General features: G+C 55.4%; 1 protein-coding gene across 4 annotated transcripts in view; it reads left to right on the top strand.

The window, feature by feature from the left end:
* The window catches only part of GFRA2 (GDNF family receptor alpha 2), a 158,820-nt gene that overhangs the window by 79,523 nt on the left and 55,663 nt on the right, over window positions 1-23,634 (top strand). For 3 of the 4 annotated variants that reach the window (XM_073232643.1, XM_073232644.1, XM_017661113.3), the window contains 2 exons: window positions 3,213-3,527; window positions 9,155-9,238. The exons of the other annotated variant lie outside the window; for it this stretch is intronic. In XM_073232643.1, the coding sequence (XP_073088744.1) occupies window positions 3,213-3,527; window positions 9,155-9,238 (399 nt within the window). The remainder of the gene's footprint in view (window positions 1-3,212; window positions 3,528-9,154; window positions 9,239-23,634) is intronic. 4 annotated transcript variants of the gene reach the window in all.

Raw genomic sequence — 23,634 nt, 5'->3', positions numbered from 1 at the left:
GCCTGGCCCAGAGATGCCTGCACTGGTGTCTGTGACCCTGGGGGCTGAGTGGAGAGAGGAAGGGTGAGAGCAGGAGAGGAGTGGGGGTCACTAGCCCCTTGGTCAGAGCCCTTCAGTTCCCTTCCCTTAAGAAGCACCTTTCCAAAGCTGGGGCGAGGGGCTGAATGACCTCAGGACATGAAAGGCTCTGGGTTAGGCCAGCAAGGAGGAAGAAATAGAGGTTCAGCCCTTGGGTCCCTTTCCTGGCAAGGAGCCCACATTTAGGAGTTGAAAGTCTCACTTGGGGGAGGGGCTTTTCTGGAGCTTGAGACTGAGTGGGCAGTTTCAGTGGGGGCGGGGGGGGCATGGTGTGTGTTCTCAGGGGAAGGTGGTCAGCGTGCTGCTTCCAGGGTTCTGAGCGAGGTTTGGGGCAGAGATGCCTTTCTGGCCCAGCCATCCCAACCTCCAGTGTTGACATGCCTGAGAGGGAATGAAGTGGGGCTGGTCAGAGGGCCTGCTTTCCACTGGCATCCTAGGGCACATTCTGGCCACTGTGGGGACATGGATGCAGGAGGGTGGTTGTATCTCTTTATGGTCTCTCAGTCCCCCTGTACCCTCTAGAAGCTGCTCCGCATGTCTTTTCCTGATGGACCTGAGTTTTCTTTCCACCTAAAACTTGGAAGCATCATCCAATACCTTCTGACTTTTACTAGAATACGTGGCCCAAAGGCCCCAAGTTACCATGGTTTCTTTCTCTGGCTGGGCTTGACTGGTTCTGGGGGTCATGACACCAACTACAAGAGTCAGGGAGAGGTGGCAGTCAGGGAGTCTGGCGAGAGGATGGACTGGCCCTCTGCAGAACATCTCTCTGCTCCAGGCACATGGGCCAGCTGGCGGGTGGGGGAAGCTCTTGCTTTGGCACAAAGCCCAGGATTCTGTAAGGATTGTCCCTTGGGGCTGTAGATCCCACCTGTAGGGCAGGCAGAGTCAGTGTCCTTACTACCCCAATCTTCTAGGCTAGTGTCCCGACCTTTAAGCCTCTGTCTGTCTGCCTCTGACAGTACAGCTTCAGGCAGTCACAGCGGGAGGGGAGAAGCCTGCTGGTGTCCCAGGACTGCGCCCTCCCTGAGGCTTCAGCAGACTGCCTGGCTGGCTGGGTAGGTGGGAGCAGCAGGTGCAGGTGAGGCCAGGTTAGCTCAGCTGTTCCTGGGAGGCCCAGATACACCCAACTGCATGCTCAGGGATCTAGGAATCCAATGAAGCCAAGAAGTTAAGCTGCTGCCTTGACTTGGCAGAGGACACCTCTTCAGCCGGTGCCTGGGCAGATTCCCCACTGTCCATTTTGCTCTAGTCTTGTGTAAGCTGGCCCACAGCCTTTAGCTCGTCTTGTTCAGATGCAGAGGTATGGTCAATATTTTGATGCTGAAGGGGTATCTTTTGCTCTGGCTCCTGAGGCCTTCTCCACTCCAGGCTCAGTCTCTGCCCCTCTTCTTCATCTCTGTGTAGGGTAGGCCTGTCCCTCCCTCCAAAGAGAACCCCTTCCTCCATTGCCCAGTGAGGAGTGATGCGTTTGCTGTGCAGGGCTCTGCCTCTAGGTGTCGCTGTCTCCCTGCAGTAGCTCCCCCCTGAGCGTGGCTCCTCAGGGGAGTGAGAAGTGGTGGTTCTGGGTACAGATGGGGAGATTCTGCCGGTTTCTTAGGAGGGGAACAGCCTAGGATCTTACTATGTTTTGGGGCAGGAGAGAGTGGAGGAAAACTCCAAGTTCCCTCCTTGAGTCTTGGAAAAAGCTGTCTTGGCTCAGGGCTATGGTGTGGGCTTTTACTGGGGCAGGATCTGGATTGAGGGGCCTGGAGAGTGCAGAGGGACTGGGAAGATGTCTACGTCTAGAGTAAACTGTCTTGGGGACTTGACTTTAAAAGGGCCGAGTGAGTGGGTCTCTCCCTGCCCTTCACCTCCCATCTGAGGGGTTTGGACTCTGGTGGGAATGGGTGAGAAGGTGCACCTGGTCCTGCTTGTTCACGTTTGAAGTGCCAGGCCAGGGGTCAAGGTGGGAAGCTCTTTTTCCCCTTTGCAACATACTATTTCACTTTTGGAGAGAAGAACAAAAAGGAAGGGACACAGGGAGAGGGTTTCAGGGAAAGGTAAGAGGAGAGGAAAGAGAAAAGGAAATAGTTGAGAGAGAGGGAGAGAACACACAGCTATTCAAAGAGAGAGGGTGATGGAGAAATAGACTTTTTAGGAAGAAATCAGCAAGAGAAGTGAGAGAGATGAAGAAACAGGGGCAAAGTGCATTGGAGAGAGAAGAGACAGGAAGTGGGGTGGCCTACCAGGCTTGCCTACAGAATCTTCGATGGGGCTGGGGCAGAATTGGTCCATGTCAGGCATGTCTCCAAGTCTCTGGCTGGTGTGCAGTGGACTGGAAGGTGTGGGGGGCTGGGCGGGAAAGGGGTAGTTCCTCCCCTGGGCACACATCAGACCGTGGGGTCAGACTTGTCTCTTCAGGCCCTCCAGGAACTTAGAATGACTAAGCTAGGGGTCTGAAAGGCCTTTCAGCCCTGTGTGTGTGAATGTGAGGACCTTGAGTTGTCATCTCCCTTCTTCGGGGCTCCCATCTTCCCTCCCTTCGGGGCTCAATTTCCCCAGGGTGAAATGTAGGGGCTGGACTTTGTGGTCTCTAAGGTCTTAACAGACTTGGAACTTTAAACTCCTTTCTGCTTTCATTCCTTAACCCAGTGCCTTGGCTGGACCTCTGGCCTGACCTGAGGTTGGCAGGAGGCCTGGGTAGATTGAAAGCAGGAAGTGCCCTTTATAGTCCCCAGCAGGCCCCGCAGCCCCCAGCTCTCTGCTGAGGCTGTGGCATTCTTCTCTAGTCTGCTGGCATCTTAGGTTGTCTGTAGTCATGCTTGAGGGCCTCCTGGCTTCGCAGTGCCGTGCTCCTGGGCCTTGGAGGGGTGCTGATGGTCATGGGGTGTGATCCCAAGAGAATGTGGTAGAGCCAGGGCAGAATGACAGCTTGAGTTCTCCTTGGGGTTTGAGCAGGAATGTTGGTGTCTTGGGATCCCTAACAGCTCTTCCTCTGACTGTCGGGCAAGGCAGCATTGAGTTGGCCTTGATGTGCTTTGGAGTAAAATGGGTGTGACATTCTCAGAAGGGCCGGTGCCCGCAGGCCTGTGTCTGGGGTTGGAGATTGTGGCGGCCCTCATTCATGCTTGTCTTCCCTCCCCACCACCCAGACGAGACCCTCCGCTCTTTGGCCAGCCCTTCCTCCCTGCAGGGCCCCGAGCTTCACGGCTGGCGCCCCCCGGTGGACTGCGTCCGGGCCAATGAGCTGTGTGCAGCAGAGTCCAATTGCAGCTCCCGCTACCGCACGCTGCGCCAGTGCCTGGCGGGCCGCGACCGCAACACCATGCTGGCCAACAAGGAGTGCCAGGCGGCCCTGGAGGTCCTGCAGGAGAGCCCGCTGTATGACTGCCGCTGCAAGCGGGGCATGAAGAGGGAGCTGCAGTGCCTGCAGACCTACTGGAGCATCCACCTGGGGCTGACGGAGGGTAAGCCTGCCGGGGTGTGGTGGGGGGCCTACCGAGGGGCAGAGGGCAGACTTGGGGCTGCAGTGAGCTGGCCAGCTCTCCCTCCCCTGCCGGAAAACCTAGAACACAGAGGCAGATGCCACAGACTTAGGAGGGCAGCTGTTGGAGATGGCCAGGAGAGGAGAGGAGAGGAGAGGAAGGGGGCTGGTCACAGCTGAGGAAGACACAAGGTGGAAAGGTGGAGGGATGAGATGAGCAGGGCTGGGGAAGCAGGAGGGCAGCCAGGGATGGGAGGACAGGTGTAGGAAATGGTAGCAGAGAAGGTGCGGCAAGACCCCAGGCAGATGGAGAGGTGAGAACAGAGAAGAGGTGGGCAGGCCGTGCTCCTTTCCGCTGTGCCTGGTGCTGAGCTGGCCTGTCCCATCAGTTGTCCCTGCACCCCTGCACCCGGGACACCTGCTCTTCCGAGGGCTTCCTGACCCTGGGGCTGGCCTCGGCACCTCCGGGCTTGGAGTGCTCTGTAGGCAGCAGGTCCCACAGTCCTCTGCAAGCCTGCCTCCAGGGCTCAGGGCAGAACCTGTAAGCTCCCCCACAACAACCAGCTCCCCCTGTTTCCTCCCCTCTGGACTGGAGTGCGGAGGAGTGTTGGCCTCCTGGGTCAGATGTTCATTTGTTAATCCAACAACTGTTGAGAGCTTATTATCTGCCAGGCATTGTGGAACCAGTTAAGACCAGGCTGGGGCAGCCTCTGCCTTCATGGAGCTTGTGGTTTGGCGGGTGCAGAGAAGTGAGGGGCTTTCTGCTATTCAGTGCCGTGAGTGGCTGTCAGATAGGGCTGGGTGCTGCAGTAGTTCTAAAGAGGGGCCTCCAACTCCCTCTTACGAGTCTCAGGAGCCTTCCTGGAAGAGGAAGCCTCTAAGCTGAGGTTGTAGAGTGAGCCGGTTGCATGGTGGAGGGACACGGGAGGAGTGGGAGGTAGAGGGGTGCTCAGGAGAGGCCTGCATGGGAGAGAGCTGGCCTGGCTTACGGACGGGCACAGAGGGGACGCTGGAAGTGGGGTGGGAAGATGCCACCTGGGGGCCCGGGGAGCCCTTAAGGTTTTAAAAGTTCATCTGTTTCATGTTCAAGTGGCCCAGTGAAGAGTGAGGTTGGGAGAAGCAGGAGGCCCCTGGGTGGTACGGGTCAGGCCTCGTGGTGGCTGGGTGGGGTGGTGGCAGGGAGGAAGGACCTGAGAGCTGGGTCGGAGGTGGAGTCCAGAGGTCCTGGCAAGGTGGGAGGAGCCAAGGAGGGCACCAGCTTTTTGTGTTGGGCAGCCGGGTGGGTTCCGGGGCTGTTCCTGAGAAGCAGCAGGAGTTTGGGGCGGGAGGAAGGTAGGGAGATGAGGTGATTTTGGGGGGTTTATTTTATTTTGTTCCTGCAGATAGCTGAGGAAGTGGGACTGGACATAGAGATTCAGGAGGTGCCTTCAGCCTGTATGTGCTTACGGGGCCAAGGGAGTGGGTGCATCGCACTGGGAGAAGGATGGGGACAGAGCCCCTGGGACCACCCGCATTTGAGGGTGGGTAGGGGAGGCAGGAGGGCCTGCTGGGCCACCAAGGAGAGGCTGGGGACAGCGGGAAACTCCAGGAGCTTGCCCTCAGCAGGAAGGAGCGCCAAGGGCCTCCCATACGTTAGGTCCAGTGAGGCAGGGCTGGCAAAGAGTCCCTGCTGCCCTTGGGTGGCTGCTGGGAGCAAATGGGAGCTGGAGCTGGGAGTGATAGCAACTTAGAGAATTTTGGTGTGAAGAGACGAGAAGAACCAGGCTGATTTTTTTTTTAAGATGTGAGAGGGTTGAACAGTCTAGATTCTAAGGTAGGACAGTAGTGATGGAGGTGTTGGGGTGAAGAAGAGGGGTCGATGCTCCCGGGAAGGGGCAGTGGGCCCAGGCACAGGGGAGGGGCTAGCCTTGGATGAGCAGCAGCTGGCCTCCCCTGGGCTGGAGGGGAGGAGGAGACTGGGGGGAGCAGACGAGGGGCTGGATGTGCTGACCCTGCCCAGAGGCCGAGGTGGTTCAATGCCCTGAACACAGGGACAAGCCAGCCATATCATTTACAGTAGCACGACCAGTAGTAGCAAAGTAATTCCTATGAATCAGGGGGTCACGTGTCCCTTTTCCAGCAACTAGAGTAAAGAGACACAAACTGCCACCAAAAGCCTGTGCTTGTTCCTGGGGGGTGAGACAAGGAACGGTCCTCACCCCAGGGCTGACTCTAGTGCACAGGAAATTAAGGTCCCAGATTCAACTAGCTGGGTTGTGGGGTTGCTTCTTTTCTTTCCTGAAGGCTTCAGTTTCAACCCAAGAGGGAGTGGGCAGTCATTTGGGGTGGATTCTCTGGGGGCTGCAGAATGGATGGGGGAGTGGACAGAACTTCCCCCTGGAAGAGCTGGGTGGGCTGCCCGAGAAGCTTCCTGTTCAGTGTCTCCCTGTATCAGAGCTCCAAGGACCCTGCTGATCAAAGCTGGGCACGGGGGCGATGCCCCGATGACACAGCTGTGAGCGCTTAGGCTGCACATTGCCGTGGGGTCTTCTAGGGCCCTCAACCTGGATGCCCCACCGCAGAAGGCTTGCTTCTCAGTCTTGAGATGGTTTGTTGCTTTTTGTTGGTTCAACAAACATGCTAATGTTAATTTTTTGTTGATTCAGCAAACATATGTTAAGCACCTACTGTGTGCTTCAGTGGGTGAGAGCACCTGAGAAGCCACGGTCCCTTCCCTTGGGCCTGTTCTAGAGAAGCAGACCCCCTACTTTTAGCCTTTCCTCAGAACCCTGCCCTCCAAACATGCCACCTCCTTGAGATCCCACAGTCCCTCCCTTTGCTCTTGGGGGCCAGGGTAATTTCTGCCTGGAGGCCTTTAAGCAGCAGATAATGTTCCTGTGAGTGACAGGAGCTACCTGAGAGTTAATTATCTGAGGTATGGGATGAGTGGTCCCCTGGGGGAGGCCGAAAGCACTTCCTCCCTGTTGCTTAATAACACTTATTAACCTGGCTTGGGCCTGGGGCAGGCTGGGGGGAGCTCAGAGAGGGGAGAGATCTCTGTGTTTGGATTTAGATTCTGGCTTCTCTTTGGCCCTCGCTGCTGGTGTTGTGCCATCCCCCTGGAGACTCGACCCCCCTCCGTCTGCCTGAGGACCTCTGCATGTGGACAGAGCTGGCAGTGGCAGGAATGTGGCCTCTACTGAGCTCCTACACAGTCCCAACTGCAAAGGACCTAGAGATAATTTGATCCCATCCCCAAATTTGATGGGAAGCTGAGGAGCAGGGGGGCAGGGTAACTTCCCAGTGCATGGGAAGCTGGTGGTGGGAGCAGGTAAGGACCCTCACTCCTTACCAGGCCCCTCTTCACACTGCCCCTGCCCTGGGGCAGATACCATGGCCTTGGTGCTGTCTTCCCCTGCCAGCACCTCCACTCCCATAGCCACCTGTATTTACTCTCTCCGACCATTGCTATTGGCTGCATGGGGGACATGAGAACATGAGAACAGGCTTCTCGCCTTTTCAAGAGTGACATTGAAGGTCAGGGTCATTCCTGGCCCTCAGAAGTGAAGATCAAAGCCTCTCCCATGTGTCCTGTGCCAGGTGGTAGCCCAGGTCTTAGATTTCCTATTGGTGAATTCTGCCGCAGAAGCAGTTGATATGAGTTGACTTAAATAGGATGGTCCCTTCTCATCCAGTCCTGAAGAGGCTGTTTTTCCCAGAGATACCCCATCCCCGGGTCAGACTCCCAATCCCTACCCAGGTGCATGGCTGTGCCAGGTGTGGCAGGTGCTGCTCTGGGGGAGCAGTCCAGCTGGCAGAAGACCAGTACTGGGAGAAGTTAAACCACAGTAGCACTTGTTTGAGAGCAGTCTGGTTTCAGTAACTTTTTCTCTTTGGAGACAATATTCATGATGGTTGAATACGTGGACCCTGGAGCTGATTTGCCTGGGTTGGAAACCTACTGCTGCCACTTAGCAGCTGTGTGACCTTGGGCAGGTCACTTAGTGTCTCTGTACCCCAGTTCTTTATCAGTAAAATAAGGAAAATAATAGCGCCTACCTCATAGAGAAATGAAGCAGATTAAATGATCAGCATATCTAAAGTGCTTCCAGTGGTGCTGGTACCTAGAAAGCTCAGTATACCATCATTTTTACTACGAGAGTGCTTCTTAAGCTCCTAAATTATTTGGTTCCAGCAAATAGTAATGACTGGTAACCCCCCCACAGGGAGTTTCTTCAGTGCCTGTGGGTAGAATGGAGGATGCTGAGGTCATACAGGCCCCAGGGGGAAGGTGGGATTGGAGACAGGCCTGAAAGAACGAGTAATGCTCAGATTAGGTCAGTGAGCACATACCAGTTGGGCACCCACTGTGCATAAGGCACTCTGTGTGCTGGAGCTTGCAGGGCATAAAGGCACACTCCTAAGAGGTCAGAGTGAAGGGCAAGGGCCATTTCTCCAGGGGAAATGCACTTCCTCTGTGTCTTCTGGGGGGTCTGTCAGGTGCAGCAGGCAGCTCCTTGCTCTGTGAACTAGCAGAGGGCTGGTTAAGCCTTGAGTGCTGGCCTCTGGGTGATGTCATGGGCCTGGCTGAATGAGCCCCTTACAGGCAGATTCCAGGCCCCTTTCATGGATGGCAGGCAGCTTCCTGCAGGCAGCCCCCATGGATGCCACCCCTCTGCTGCTCCTCTTCAGGCAGGAGGTGACTGCCAGTGGCCTTGGGCCCTGGGTAGATGAGAAGTCATTGTGTGAGGCTGTGGGTCATCACCTGTCTCCTCCCCACTCCTTAACTCACACGTAGGCTGAGTGATATCCTCTGATTGCTCCTCACCCTGACATCTCAAGAGGGTACTTCCTCTTCTGTTGGGGCATTGGCAGGGGGGTGGGACTCCCATGGGGTGGTGGTGGGTCCCTGGGTGCAACCCTGTGCCATTTATGTCTGTCACTCCCTGGCTTTTCCACTCACCGGGCCTGTGCTGCACCCCGGAGCCTCAAGAGGGGCCAGAGGTGCTGGGAAAGACAGGCAGAGGGTGCGGGAGTTGGGAGCTGGGCAGGCTGGAGGGGGCGCCGGGCAGGTGGGAGGGGGCGTCGGGCCTCTGCCCAGCACGTCTTTGGCCAGCCTGTCAGATCCTTCTGGTGACATGAGGGGAAAGCAGAGAGGAAATTCTGTCCTGTGAAGTGGCCTGGGCAGAGCCGGCCTGGTGTGATGGGAGAGAACACCAGCTGGTGGGTGCTAGCGCGCTGCAAGTAGCTGTACGAGCCCAGGCAGGTTGCTTCAGCTCTCTGGGCCACCTTAGAGCCCTCTCTTGGGAGTTGAGGAAGTTGTACTGAATGAGGGCCCTTTGGCTTCAAACCCTGTGATTTGTACCTGGCCTTCCATAGGCTGGCAAGATTCCACCTCCTGGTGCCTTCTCCCCTGAAGAATTTGGAAGTCCTTGGAAGAGGGCTGGGCATGCCGGGAAGTCAGGAGAGGGAAGCACTGGGCAGTTCTGACCTGCTCTGGGGGACCTTCCACTCCAGTTGGAGAGAAGCAACTCGTTCACGTGGAATGTGCAGCATTGCATTCGCAGCCGGGCTTAGCACTCTTCACCGGGGAAGGACGAGTCTGTGCCTTATCCCGCTTCTCTCTTCCAGGCGAGGAGTTTTACGAAGCCTCACCCTACGAGCCGGTGACCTCCCGCCTCTCGGACATCTTCAGGCTCGCTTCGATCTTCTCAGGTATGTAGGCTGGTGCCGGGGCCTTACCAATCCTTCCCCTGTCCCTGTGTCATGGCAGTTAGAGCCCTGGGCTTGGCTCAGGGGCCTTGGCCTGCGTTCGGCCCTGCCACTCAGCAGCAAGCCCCTGATATTTCTGTGCCTCAGGCCCTCCTCTGTAAAGAAGGAAACCATGCCACCCACCCCAAGTGGGTGTTTGGGGTCCGAGCATTTATGGGAACTGCCCAGAATGGGCCTGCCACACACTAGGTCTGATGCCTGGTGCCACTCTCCTGTTTTGTCACCTGTCTTGCCCTGCTGGATTCTTCTTTCCCATTCCCCAGCTCTTCTTTGGTCAGGCTGCATAACCCCTCTGTGCCTCAGTGTCCTCAGTTGTACAGTGGGGAGAGTACCAGCTCCATTGGATTGCTGTGAGGTCTGCATAGGCCAGTGACTGTAAAGGGCTCAGTATGTGCTGGGCACGCATGAGTGTTCAGGAATTGTTTGCTCTGGGTGTTGGCAGTAGGGTCACCACCGTCCACTCTGCTCTGGTATCCCCTCTCCCAAGCGCCGTACTTCCTGAACCCCGCTGAGGGGGCCAAGGGAGGACTGACTCCTCGCTACGCCCACCCTGGCTGGCTCTGGGGGCTGAAAAGTACCACGCTGAACTCTAGCTTTGCCTGCCCTGGTCCATGAGTAGGAGCTTGAGGAGCTTTCTGGTTCTTTCTTCTTGGCCTTGTTCCCTGTAGCCTTTGGGAGACCAGCAGACACTGCTTGGGCATGGGGAGGGCAGGGCCTTCTGGTCTTGGGAACTGCTCTGTGGGGACTGGGCTGAACTCTTCCTGAAGTCCCCACTGGTGCTCAGAGGGGCCAGGGTGGGCTTGTACCCTGGGTTCCCCGAGCAAGGGTTCCTAGGCCTCATGTTTCCCGGCAGGCACGTGGCAGCAGGGGAGGCCCTCTGTAGTTTCTGTTGCTCTAAACCTGGGTTTCTCAGCAGTAGCTATTGGCTTTGGCCTGGGTAATTCTTTCTTGCAGGAACTGACCTGTGCCTTGTAGCAGGATTAACAGCATCCCTGGCCTCTTCCCGCTGGATGCTAGTAGCAACCCCCCAAGTCATGAAAACTGAATGTGTTCCCAAAAGTTGCCAGATGTCCCCTGGGGGCACAATGGCTGTCAGTTGAGAAGCACTGCTCTAAACTGGGAAATGAAAGATTCCAGAGAGACCCTAAACCCTTTCAAAGGAAAATTCTCTAGGACCATGGTTTGCAAACATTTTTTTCATTACTGCCCCCTTAAGGAGAAAATTAATTCTCTCTCACTAGAGAAATGCTGTCTTAGTCAGCCTGGGCTGTAACAAAATGCCATAGACTGGGGGACTTAAACAACAGAATTTTTTTCCTCAAGGTTCTGGGGGCTGTAAGTCCAAGATCAAGGTCTGATAGGGTTTAATTTCTGGTGAGACCTCTCTTCCTGGCTTGAAGATGGTCACTTTCTCCCTGTGTCCTCACATAGCTGAGCAGGGATGGGTAGGAGGGAGAGAGAGAGAGAGTCTTACTTATGTAAGAACATGAGTCCTATTGAATCAAGGTCCCATCATTATGACCTTATTTAACCTTACTTACTACCTAACAGCCTCATCTCTAAATGCAGTCACAATGGGGGTTAGGGCTTCAGCATAGGAATTTGGGGCAGGGAAGACATGATTCAGTCCATACCAAATGCCAAGGAATAAAATTTTACCAGATAGGGCTGAGTTTTGGAGGGCCACAAACTGTTGCAATGTCTACTATTTTTATAAACAATTTTTGCTCAGCTGGGGGTGACACCGTTCTCTCTGGTTGAGAATGCATGCTCTAAGGGATTGAGACCATATATATGTATCTGGTGGGGGAAATCCTAGACCCCCATGAGAAGGGAGACAGGGACAACAGGATGACCTCTGGATGTGTGCCCTTGGGCCCTGGTGGTGTTGATGGATGGAATGGAGACTTTAGAGATGGTCTGTATATTGAGCACCCTGCTGGGGGTTACCATCAGAGCCACCGTGGGGGTGATATAAGAGGTGTTGGGCCCAGAGCAGGTTCCCCTGCTGACTGTCTGTGAGCACTGTGATAACTCCATGACAAGCCTTTGGACAGAAGTCCACCTCGGACCACTTCTTTTGAGATGGTGCTCAGGAGCTCATATATAGACTGGGGATGCCATTGGCATGTGGATGCTTTGTGGGGGATGCTCCCCATTTCCTACCCCACTAGTAGCTCAGGTCCAGCTAAGTCCTTCTGCCTGGGTGGGAGCCCGTGGGTTTGCCTTCAGTAAAGGAATAGCTTTGGTTTGCTTCCGGAAGTTTGAAGGTCAGAGGTCCTCACCTCAGCCCAGGCCCCTGCTGCTTCCCAGACTCACACTAAATATCTTCTTGGCAGAAAATCCTTAAGTAATGGACTTGACACTGCGGGACAAGGACATTGACAAGACAAATGAGGAAATTACTGGGTCTGCAGCTCACTGAGTCGGCTTCCTCTACCTGCTTCCCAGATGTGACAGAGCCCTCCCATGACCCCGGAGTCCTGGGCTCTGGGGACCGTGCCCACAGTGGGGCAAGGCTTCGGCCTGTGACACCCCCCCCCTCCCCGCAACACACATTGCCCCTGTTGACCCTGCTGCATCCAGAGCAGCTGCAGAGATGGTGTGGTCAGCTCTGTCTGGGGAAACTTGGGTGCATAGCTGGGTGGTGAGGCCCTGGCCTGGCCACCAAGAAACCAAGAGGGGCATGGTGGGGTGCATAGCAGAAAGAAGGCTGGATGGGGAGCTGGGAGGCCTAGGTTCAGTGCATTCTCTGCCACATGTCCGCTGGGGCTTTAGGCAGTCACTTCCCTGCTCTAGACCTTACACCTGAAGCCGTGCACTGGAGCAGTGCCCCCTAACCCAGCAAGGTGCGCGGACCCGGCAGAGTTGGTTGGCATACTAGGGTGGGCAGAGCAGCTTAGATCAGGGGATCACCCTGCCTGGCTGCCCTGTGAGCTGAGAGGTGAATTTCTGAGCACATGTGTCACCCACCTGGGGAGGCCCGGCCTGGGTGACCCAGGGTGCTGCACTGATGCTTTGGGATGCAAAGCTGCCACTCTATAGCACTGGGCACAGCCCTTGCCCCCCTTACGCACCTTTATCTGGCTGTGTGCTGCCCCCTCCACCATCTCTGTATGGAAAGGCTGTTGGGCGGACATGGAGTCTCCTCTAGGCTGCTCTGCATCCAGCTGGGGTTCCAGGAACTCAGAGAATGGTGCTGTTGTATCTGGGGCTCAGTTGCAAATCTCTTTAATATCCGATCTCTGAGAATCCGGTGCCCTGTTGCAAGAGCCTCCTGGAATGTATACTCTCCTTTATCTCTGGCCTTTTCTCTTTGTTGGGGTTCTCAGATTCCTACTGGGATTCTGTTGGCTAAGAAAGTCCCAGGATTCCCCCAACACTGTCTGGTGCCAGAGGTCCTGGGAGACGGGCAAGTCCTCCCCTCTTCTCTGCTAGTTCAAAGACAGGCCCTGGGTCTGGTATTGCTGGTGTTCAGTCAGTCTTGAGTCCAAGGCCAGGAGGAGAACAGTCCGGTCCTGCCCTGAACCAGGCAGCAGTGACGCTGGAGGATCCAGGTGTCCTGCCCTAGCCTTCTAGATGGAAGGGAGGTTTCATGGAGGAGGGAGGTTTGCTCTGCTTCTGGCAAATCAAACTGCCTTTGCAAACATAAAGTGGAGTATTTAGGCAGGTAGCCTGGTGCAAAGGTAGAGTGTGGGCCTTGAGCCAGATAGTCCTGGGTTTGAACCTTGACTCAGCCACTTTAGGGAAGTGTGATCTTGGGCCTCATTGGGCTTTTTTGAGCTTTAGGGCCCATGTTTGTAAAATGGAATGTGAAACCTGTCAAGAGGGGTGATGAAGAGAAGTCACCAAGAACGGACACAGGCGGAGGGATAGCACCCTCTTTCTGATGAGGGTGTTTAGTGGAGGTGGAATGCCTCCTGGAAGGGGCAGTGGGTGACGGAGCTGAAGTTGGGAGTTGCTGCCTCCCCAGGTGTCGGTGGTCCTGTGAATACTGAACCCCAGCTGGTTCCGTCTGGGGAGGCAGAAGAGAACAGGACGAGGTGGAGAGGAGAGGGCAAGCTTTCGTAGGGAAAGAAGAGACTTACCAGGCAGAGGAAGCTGTGCAGGGGCAATGTGGGGCGTGGGGAGGTGGGGGGAGGCCATTAACAGGAGGATATGGTGTCCCTCAGTCTCTGGGCCAGGCCTCTGGGATAGGGAGAAGCCAGCCCTCAGCAGGGCCGTCGGCAGGCCCTGCCTCCTCATTCCTGGGGAGTCGTGGGCCTCTGGTGCCCGCCCGCAGGTGTTGCCAGACACATGGGTGTGGAGCTTGTGTAGGCAAACATGGTTTTTATTTCCTGGAGCTGGAAGGGAATTGGAGATAATTTGACCTACCCCTTCTCCTGATGGAAAAGGAAACAGGCCCGAGAGAAGGGACAGACTGGACAGGGATTCAAGTCCTGTTCCCGCCCCTGCCCAGTGTAGCCCTCAGGCAGGCGTCTCACCTCTAAGCCCTGGCTTCATCTTGTACAGCATGGGGCTGAGACGTCTACCCTTTAGGGGCTTTCTAAGGCCTGAGTGAGACAGTGCAGGTAAATACTTGGCCCCGTGCCTGGCATATTGCACTAAAGTATGTAGCTGTTTGCAATTTGCTGTGGAGTGGTCTCTCCAAGGGCAGATGGCAGGCTGTGGCAGGGCTGCCCTGGAACCTTGCATTTTGGAAACGGTTGCGCGCCTTTTCATGACCAAGACTGGCTCCTCCCCATGGTAATGCTGGGTGAGGGCTGGAGTGGAGGGTGACCGGGTGAGTTTCAGGGGGTTTTATGACCTGGGTCTCCTGCTGAGCTGCTGTGGCCTTTGTGTGCTACACTGTGATGAGGCGGGGACACGTGGAGGCTGGAGAGAGGCCTGATTTGGGGCCTTTTGTGGGTTGCAGGAAGAAGTGGGCAGTGCCTGCCTGCCTCAGTTGGCCAGCAAGCCTCTGGAGTGGGCCATCTTGCTTGGATAGAGCAAAGAAAGGCCCAGTGATACTCATCTTGGAGGCTCCAAGGATCTCTTTTTGGGGGGCTCAGGAGGGGAGCGAACCCCCCAAGAAACCTTGCACACAGTCCCTGAGAGATGAGCACCACCCTCCCCTTGTTTATTGTAGTGCTTGCTCTTGCCTGCTGGGGGCGTGTGTGTGGCTAGGGTGTTGGCCTCTGTATCCGTGTGTCCTTCCCTCTCTGCATTCCCCCGTGTGCTGGCAGCTTGCTGCTCCTGACGCACAGCCACAGAGGATCCTGGAACAGTGGGGAACGTGGGCTTTGAGGCCTGACAGGCCTTGCCTCACCAGCTGGGTGACCACAGGTGGGTCCCTCAACCCCACTGAGCCTCATTTATCTCATGCGTAAAGGGGAACAGGGATGCCTACATGGCTTTTCACATGCACTGGAGCTCAGGGGCATCCTCGGTGGTGGCCCTGGGCAGCACTGTCAGGGCTGAAGGGAACTCACAGTTTGGTGTGAGGGGTTAGCCCTACACAGGGAAAGGTCATAGGGGGTCCAAGTGTGGTGAGGTGCCCCGTGTATGCCGCATCTTAGGAGTGCCTGAGTTTCAGAGAGGGGCGGGGTGCTTGCCAGCTCTTCATGGTCAAGGTGGGGTTGGGGCTGACACGTTTTGTTCAGTAAACTCTGAGTGTGGTCCAGATGCCACGTTACACACTGCTTTAGGATGAATCAGACCACGTCCTCACTGCCTAGTGGGGCAGGCAGACACCCACGTAGACCCCAATGGGTGGTTTATTGTTGGTGTCAGTGTAGACCGAGTGGTGCCCTGAGAGGTTCAGGGAGGCAGCAGTCAGCGGTACCTGGGGAAATGAGGGGAAGTCTGGGAAGAGGAGACGGTAGGGTCTGGGGATGATTCCTGGCAGCATCACGGTGTGGAGGCCTGGCCATGCCTGGCACCGGGAAGGAACTGCCTATCTTCCAAGCCCTGGTGGGCTCGGAAGAGAGTGAATAGAGAGCCTATGGCAAGTGGGAGACTGGCCTCCCTGGGGCCTCTCCCTGGGGCTTCAGCCTGGGACTTCTCCAGGACAGAGCTCCATGTGACTGCCTGGCTGGGGGTCTGGGTCCCTGGGAGGGGCTGAGCTGCCTTTGGGCTGGGATCCCTGGGGACGAGAGTCAGTCCCTCATGGAGGCAGCCGGAGGAGTCACACTGGGGGTTGGGGAGGGCTGGGCTGGCTCTCAGCTCACTGGACCAGGGAGGCTCTGTCCCTTCCCTGGCTCCCCTGAAGGGGTGGCTGAGCATGTGTGCCCCTAGCCCCTCCTCCGTTTGGGTTGCTGAGCAGAGAGCTGGTAAGCCAGGGCTTCACTGGCTCAGCAGGTTGGCTGGGGCCCCAGAGACCCCATTCGGTGGGGAGACAGGGGGATGGGGACGGAGAGTGTGGGAGGGAGCTCTCTCCCCGCCACCCTCCTGCTCAGGTGGCCCAGGCGATAAACCGCTTATCCTCGGGTTGTGTCCCTGAGCCGAATGCAGAAGTGTGTTATTTAAATTTCAAAATCACATCTTCCTCTAACAGCTGTCAGAGACCGAGTGTCACCGAGCACCGGGCTTCAGCTGTGGCTCTTAGCATCACTTCTCACACCTCCCCTTCCGGGAGAGTTCATCTGCTGGTTAGAAGAGGGTGTGGGTGGCTGGGGAGGACAGGGACTGCGGGACAGGAAGAAGAGAGTGTCTGGGTGGATGGGGCTGGGTGACCAGTGAGTCCATCGCCGACCAGCTGCGAGGAGGCCAGCTTTCCCATCACGTGGTGCTGAGGCCTCTCCCTGTTCCGTCTTGGTCCCAGGCCTCCGCCCAAGGGTGTGCGGTGTGCTCTCACTAACTATGGGAAGGGTGTTGGTGATTTCATTTTGGTTCCTTTGTGCCCAAGGAAGAAATTGCTGTAAAAAAGAGAACAGGAGAGAACACAGTTTAACCCCAAAGAAAGGCTTTTTAATGGTAGAATCTCAGGTGCCATGGTTGGAGTAACGTTCCTTTGGATGAAGGTATTTTAGGATACTCTTCAAATAACACCTTCTGGCACCTCCTTGCTTCCCCCTGGGTACAGAAGATAGGCTCTGCCGGCCGCAGGGATGTGGGGGTGCTGGGCTGGGTCTACCTACCCCTTAACCATCCCGAGATGGCCCTGCAGGTTCTCCCTCTGTGCGTGCTGCTGGCTTAGCCACCAACTGCGCTTCCTTATTTATCCAGGTATAAGGCAGGGCTTGAGGGGTGCCCTGGGGGGTACCCCTCCCAAGCAGATCTGTCAACATGCATCTTTAGCCCTCAGCTGTGTGGAAAAAGGAACAGGTCTGACTAGGGTCAGAGTGTGTACATGTGTGCAGCATGTAGGTGGGAGTGCGTGTGTGGTATATGTGTATATGGTGTACGGTATATGTGGTCTGTATGTGTGTTCAGTGTGGTGTATGTGTGGGGTGGTGTGTATGTGAGGTAGTGGGCAGTGTGTGTGAATGGGAGTGTGGAGTGTGTGTAGGGTTGTATGTGGTGTGTATGTGGTGGTTGTGTGGTTTGTGTGTGGTGTGTGGGTGTGTGTGTGTGGTGTGGGGGGTGTGGGGTGTGGGGTGGTGTGTGTGTGTGTGTGTGTGTGTGTGTGTGGAGTGTGTGGGCTGATTTTGGGTTTGGCGGTGGCCTCCTCCTGCACGTGGGGCGGGAAGGCAGGTGATGGGGACGGAAGGGGAGCAGTGCCCTCCCCTCAGGGAGCTCCTCTGCCCTCAGCCCCCTTTTTTCCTCCCAGGGAAGCCCTGGACACAGTGGTCCAGGGAGGCATGCAGGCGCTAGAAGATGGGAAGGCTGTCCCGGTCCCCGTTTTATCAGCACAAACGCAGGGGCTGGACGCTTTGTGCATGTGTCTCGGGGCCCCCAAAGTGTGGAGGGAGGCCACCCAGCTATGGGCACCCAGGTGCCCTGTGCAGCAGTGGTGTGGCCCGTTCCTCCCTCTCATTCACTGAGCAGCCCATGTGTGCAGCGCCCTGTGCTGGGTCCTGGGATCTGTCAGTGAACAAGACAGAGGGCCTGTTGCTCTTTCAGAGCTTGTGTTCCACAGCCTGAGGCCGAAAGCAGAAAGCAAACCAACGAGGGATAGCAACAAAATGCAACAGAGTGCCGAGTGTCGGCAAAGATGACATGGGATGAGGGACGGAGGTGACTGCTGGCTGCTCTGGGCTGTGAATGCCCAAACATTACTCCAGGGCATCCAGCTGGGAAGGTGGCGAGCAGCAGAGGGAACAGCTGGGGAAGGGCAGGTGGGGACAGGGGCCGACTGTGTGGGCCGCGGGGCTTGGGGTGGGGCGGGGCTTGGGAGGTGGACACAGACGCAGGCAGGGGCCAGACCCCTGAGGTGTCGCAGGCACATCCCGTTCAGGAGTTTGGATTTCATGATAAGAGTGATGAGGAACCTTTGGAGGCTTTTAAACCCTTGAGTAGCACGGCGCAGATCCCGTACCCGTGGGAGGGCATCGTGGGGCCGAGGGCAGGGTGAGAGGGGAGGTGGCGGTGTGCGCGGCTGTGCCGTGGTGCATGTCCCAAGGAGAGGATGCAGGGCGCGGGATCTGTAGTGGGTGGGATTGGAAGATGGGGGCTGAGTTAAAGATGACTGATAATTTAGGCTGGAACCGCCATGCTGCTACCATATACTAGGCTGGAGGAGATAGGGAATGAGCAATTTGGGGATCGGCAGAGTTCAGATGCTGGTCGGACCTCCCCCTGGTGATGCTGAGTAGGCAGTTGGATGTGGAGGCAGCTCTGAGGGGAGGGAGGCTGATGTATAGATTGAGGGTGGAGGTGGCTTTCAAAGCCGTGAATCACGAGGTCCCCTAGGAGAAATGTGGACCGAGAGGGGGGTCTGGGCTCTTCAGGCAGAGGGGCCTAGACGACAGCCAGTGAGGATGAGGAAACTAAGGGTGCCAAGGGAGCCATGGGAAGGCTGGTTGGCTTTGAGGAAGAGGATGTGGTTTGCCTGTGCCAGATGCAGCCTGCACGCCAAGTCGGAGTTGAGGGAGGTGCCCCTGGATTTGGCAGCCTGGGGGTCACCAACAAAGGCAACTGGACAGCCTTAATAGGGTGGGTGGTGGGAGCTTGCTTTGGGGAGGATGTAGGAGAGAGTGTGGGGTGAGAAGGTAACAACACAGCAGTAGGTGGTGCGTTGTGGTTGCTCCGTGGTGAAGGCATGTGGTGGAATAGGAGTGTGGGGTCACGGGAAGGCCTGGCTGCTGTTTTTATTGTGTTCTAAGGTGCAGTAGTGTCAGCCTGTCTGGTGCTTCTGGGAAGGAGCTGCTGGAGAGGGAGAAACTGAAGGGCAGGGAGAGGAGGGGTCACTGCAGGAGTGAGGACCCTGAGGAAGGCCTGGAGTGCGCATGGCAGGGACCCTTCCTCCTGGGACCCGGGGAGGCAGAGCGCGGGCTCAGCCCAGGCGACGGAGGCTGGCCTTGCCATGGTGGGAAGGGAGGGAGTTTCTGGCCAAACTTCCATTTCCTGGGGGCGTATGGGGCAGGAACAAGGGGAGGGGACAGTGTGGGAGGGGTTTAAAGGGGGACCAGTCAGCCCATTTGTGTGTTTTTTCTCCAGCTACGTGAGCAGAGGGGTCAGCCAGGAGTGGTGGTCGGGGAGCACGACCCAGGAGGAGGAGTGGCCGAGGAGGCCAGGGCACTTGCTGGGTAGGGGTGGGGATGGTTGAGGGACAGCAAGAGGGGGTCAGGGCTGAGGGGTCAGGGTCTGGGGAGGTGGAGGGTGTGGGTACCAGAGAAGGAGCTGGAAGGCGTGTAAATTGTGGTCCAAGGGGGTGTTTGAGGGCCGTGCCTCAGGAGTGGGTGCGGCCTGACAAGATACCGGGGAGCAGACGGGTGGGAAGAGATCTCCGAAGGCAGGAAGGCCCTGTGGCTGTGGTGCCCTGTGACGGACAGGAGCCAGGTGTGAGATGCCCCTGAGACAGGGCGCCTGGGGCCCTGCTGGTGATGGCAGCCCCAGGAGCAGCAGGCTGGTGCGGGGGACTCGCCCGAGAAAACAGTGCTCCCCCGCCTCTGGGTCCAGAAGTCAGCTGTCCCAGAGCTGCCCAGTGGTCTCTGCTTTTGAGTCCACATGCTCAATAACCAAATCACTGATTCCAGGTTTACCAAAACTTGTTTCTTTCCATTATTTTTTAAAGCTTTTAAAAGTTCCTGTTGAATGGCTTTCATGGCTTCTGAAGATTTTTTGCAAATGGTCTTCATAGCTGTATTTTAAGACTGAATGGCTTCTTGGACTCTAAGAATTGAGAGTTGATGTAGACTTCTTATGGTGACAAAAGTATATTTCATAACCAGTAAAAGAAATGTACTTACGTTCAATGTCTTCATTCACCACAATAAAAAAAAAAGAGCTGATGAAGGGTTTAGATGGATCAAATCAATATGGCATGCTTCACTTTTGGTTTGTAATTGTTATATATACAAAATTAAAACTGATATGCACGTTTGGGAATTGGTGTGAGAATGGTAAAAGTCCTAAATCTGTAAAGGAAGAAACCAGAAAAACTATATTTAGAAGGACACAGAGCCCCCAAAAGTGGCTGAAAAGTCTCTTCAAATGAGACAGATGGAAATTTTAATTTTTAATTGCTAGAAACACACAATTAAAACTAATGTGCCTTTTGCAGAACTGGAGAAAGAATCCTGCCAGTGGTTACAATTTGACACATATAAAATGATATTCAAAAGCAATTGATTTTTTTTGTAATTGATTTTCAGTGAATTTGCCATTCATCAAATTGACTTTTGGTGGGTTGGCCTGTTTCCAAAAATACGGCTGTCCTTGGAGAGTGGTGGGGTGGCCGAGTGTTGTGTTGGGGCGGGGGAAGCTCCAGCGGAAATCAAGTTTATAAGGTTTCCTGGACTTGGACTGCCAGGCGGGTGTGAGAAGGCAGACACCCTGGCCATACACAGCAGTAGGCATGGGGGTTGGGTCCCACTGGGTCCCTGGGGCTTGTGTGTGATGACAGGACTGCCAGGCCAGGCATGCTGGGATTAACCCGTCACCTTTGGGGGAGCTGAGGGGCTGCCTCATGTGGGATGGTGTGGGGCTCCTGGCCGTGCTCCCAGGGTTGTGGGGCCCAGAGGTGAGAAAGCTCCCTGGTCCTCCTTTCTTAGGCTTCTTGGATGAGCAGAGGGAGCTCTGAAGCCCCTGCTTGCTCACTGAAGGGTATACTGGGGACCCTGGTATCTTTTGGGGTGTGAGTGTGAGGCTAGTGCAGTTGGCACTTGGGATTCTTCTAACAGGGCTGTGTGAGAACAGATGAGGGGAGGGTTTTTTTACTTAGGAACACATTGTTAAACAAGCTTTTGTTGCATATGTGCTGTGGGCTGGAAACTACGAGAGGCATTTTCATTCTACATTATCCCTTTTAATCTTTAACCTAGTCCTGTGTGTGGCAGGGTGCATGTTGTAGACCCATTTTTTGGCAGGTGAGGAAAGGAGGCTCAAACAGGTTGCATTAGGCTGTGCTTGCTGGTTGGTGGCCCGGCCAGGTTCTCCACCTCCCAAGACTCTGCTGGGCCAGAGTTTTGCTCTTAACGCCAGCCCAGCCCCCCCAAGGACAGCCAGGGACACTTATGAAGCACACGTTGAGCGTCTGGGTGGAGGGGGTTTCCATTTGTTACACGATTATAATCTCTCGTCCGCACTTGAATGTAAGCTCCCGGAGGGCTGGAGCTGGTCAGTTTTGTTCACTGACTCACAGTGCTCTGTGCATGCTGGGAGCTCAGCAAGACTGTTGGGCAGGTAGATGAATCTCGAGGGAGAGCCGGGCATGGATGGTCCCTGAGGACCAGAGATGATGGCTGGGTGGCTACAACCCTGTAGGGATGGTGGGCCCCTGGGACCCTCTCCCTTGATCCCCCTTGCCCCTCATCACCCTTCCTGCCTCCGCTCCTGTCCTGTTTAGAGTCTGTCCACTTCTCACTGTTGGTTGCCTGTCCGCTCACCCTCCCCACTGATTACTTGGACTCAGCTGGCGTCCTTGCTTTTGAAAGTCTTGTCTTGGCTTCCATGGCACCAGTGTCTTCTGACTGTCCACCACCTCATGGCCTACTTCTTCTGTCCCCACTAAATGGCGGCTCCGGAGCCCTGACCCCTTTCTCCTCCGTATCTTCACTCTCCCTCAGGTGACCTGGTCACGTTATGTGGCTTTAACTAGCCCGAGTGTCAGTGATGGTCCAATTTGTGTCTCTAGCTCAGATGTCTCCTGAATCCAGACTCCTTTGTCTTTATGCCTTTTCAACATCTCCACTTGGACATCTAAATAACTGGAGTTGAGAACAGAATTGTCCGTTCGGTTCTGCCCCTCCCTCTTCCTGCCAAGTCTCCCGTGCTTCATAAGGCAGGACCACCATCCGCCTGGTGCTCAGGCCAAAATCCTAGGAGTTTTCCCTAATTTCTTCTTTTCTTGCTACTCAGCACCCAGTCTGTCTCACTGGTTTTATTTCTAAGTCATAAGCAAAATGGGCTCATTTTCAACATCTTTGCAGTCACCACTCTGCCCAAGCCACCACTGTCTTCCCACTGAGACACAACAACCTATAGCTGCCTCTCTCCAACCCCACCCCTTCACGTGTGCTCTGTCCCCATATGTCACCAATGTAAATAAGGTCAGGTGATTCCCCTCCTTCAAACCCATCAAGTGCTTTGTGTCTTAGAATAAAGTCTGAAGTTCTTCCCCTGCGCTGGGAGATCCTATGCGTTCTCCCGACTTTCCCCCGAGCCCTGGCCTAATCTCCCTCTTACTCTGACCTATTCAGGAAGCTCTGGCGCCTTACCTCGCTGTAAGTCCGGGGAGAGGAAATCCTGGGGCAAAATACCTCTAAAAACTGAAATCAGTCAAAGGGAGAAATAAAGTTTAAAATCTGTTTATTGCTTACAAGCTGCAGTCCCGAGCCGTCTTTCTCCTCTGCAATGGAAGAGAAGCAAGCAAGCCAGCCCTTTCCCTTAACTTCTCAGGTTCAGACACGCCCTTGGTTGCGCAGGTCATTACCCATTGATATGGAGATGAACTTCTCTCCACCCCTGAGGATATGCAAATGTGTTAAAGCCAGGCGAGATATTCTGGAAATGTTACAATTTTACCCACACCCACCCTTTGCCTGTAAACGTGCCAGGCTCAAGCCTGTTGCAGGACCTTTGCACCTGCTCTTTTGTTTGGGGTTCTCTTTTGCATGTTTCACTCCTGCCTATCATTCTGTCTCCACTTAGATGTCATCCCCCTAGGACACACCCTTCCTCACCTTGCTTCTGATGTCTTCTGAGTTCCCTTATTTTATTTTCTTCATAGCACTTATCAACACTTCCAGTTATCTTAGACATGTAGTTCATATATGAAAGTATTTGTTGCCTGACAGCTGAGTAACTGCCTGCTAAGTGACAGGGACATGGGTGCTGTGTATGGAGGAGGCAGGTGTGGCTGTGAGCCCTTGTGTAACGTGTGTGTTCCTGTGTGCATACATGCCGTGTTACATGGGACCAGGGTATACTCCTTTTAGCCTGCTCCTGTCCAGAGGAGGGGAGCTTTCTCACCCCCTGCAGCCTTCAGTCTTACACTGGGTTGTGTGCGTATGTGTGTGGGTAGGAGAAGGGAGTAGGCAGGAGAATCACAAAATGTAGAAGACCATATAGTTCAAAACCTGTCATTTTTTACGTGACTAAATGAGACTCCTAGAGTGTCGAGCTTTGTCTGGGGTTTCACACAGCTGGCAGAGGCAGGGACAGAATTAAGGCCCAGGTTTCTGACTCTCATTTTAGTGGCAGAGCTACAGAGCATGGCCCATTGGCTTGGGGTGGGCTTGGGGATGGACACTGCAGTTGGAAATGGGGTTGGGGGCAGGCACGCAGGCTGGAAGGCCCCTAGAAGGAGAACTGAAACACCAGGACCCCCTGGCTTGGAAGTGTCACAGAATGGTGAGTATCTTATTTCTGCTCCTGCAGGGAGTGGCCTGCTGTGGCTGGGAAGTCTACCTTGATAGGCATTGGTTGCGTTGGGGGTAAAGCCCCAGGGGCCACGCTCTGTTGGCAACAGAGGGTCATAACTCCCTTCTCCTGAGGGTGGGATTGGTAAGTTGCACGCTGGGCATGGTGTGGGTGTGTCTGGGGGGCAGGCTGTGGGCACTCAGCTTCAAGTCACTGGCTCTCCCATGTTGGCAGGCACCTCAGAACCTCTGGGAGCTTGTGACATCCAGATTCCTGGGCGCCAAGCCACAGAGCTCTTGACTCAGAGGGTCTGGTGTGCGGCCCGTGCATCGGTGTGAACAGGTGGTTTGAGTGAGGCACAAATGCACCAATGGTTTAGAACCTTGACTCCCAAT

Source organism: Manis javanica, chromosome 3 (genome assembly GCF_040802235.1).
Source record: "Manis javanica isolate MJ-LG chromosome 3, MJ_LKY, whole genome shotgun sequence".
Classification (NCBI taxonomy): domain Eukaryota; kingdom Metazoa; phylum Chordata; class Mammalia; order Pholidota; family Manidae; genus Manis; species Manis javanica.
The sequence above is the reverse complement of the archived record's forward strand: the minus strand, read 5'-3'. Positions and strand labels throughout refer to the sequence as shown.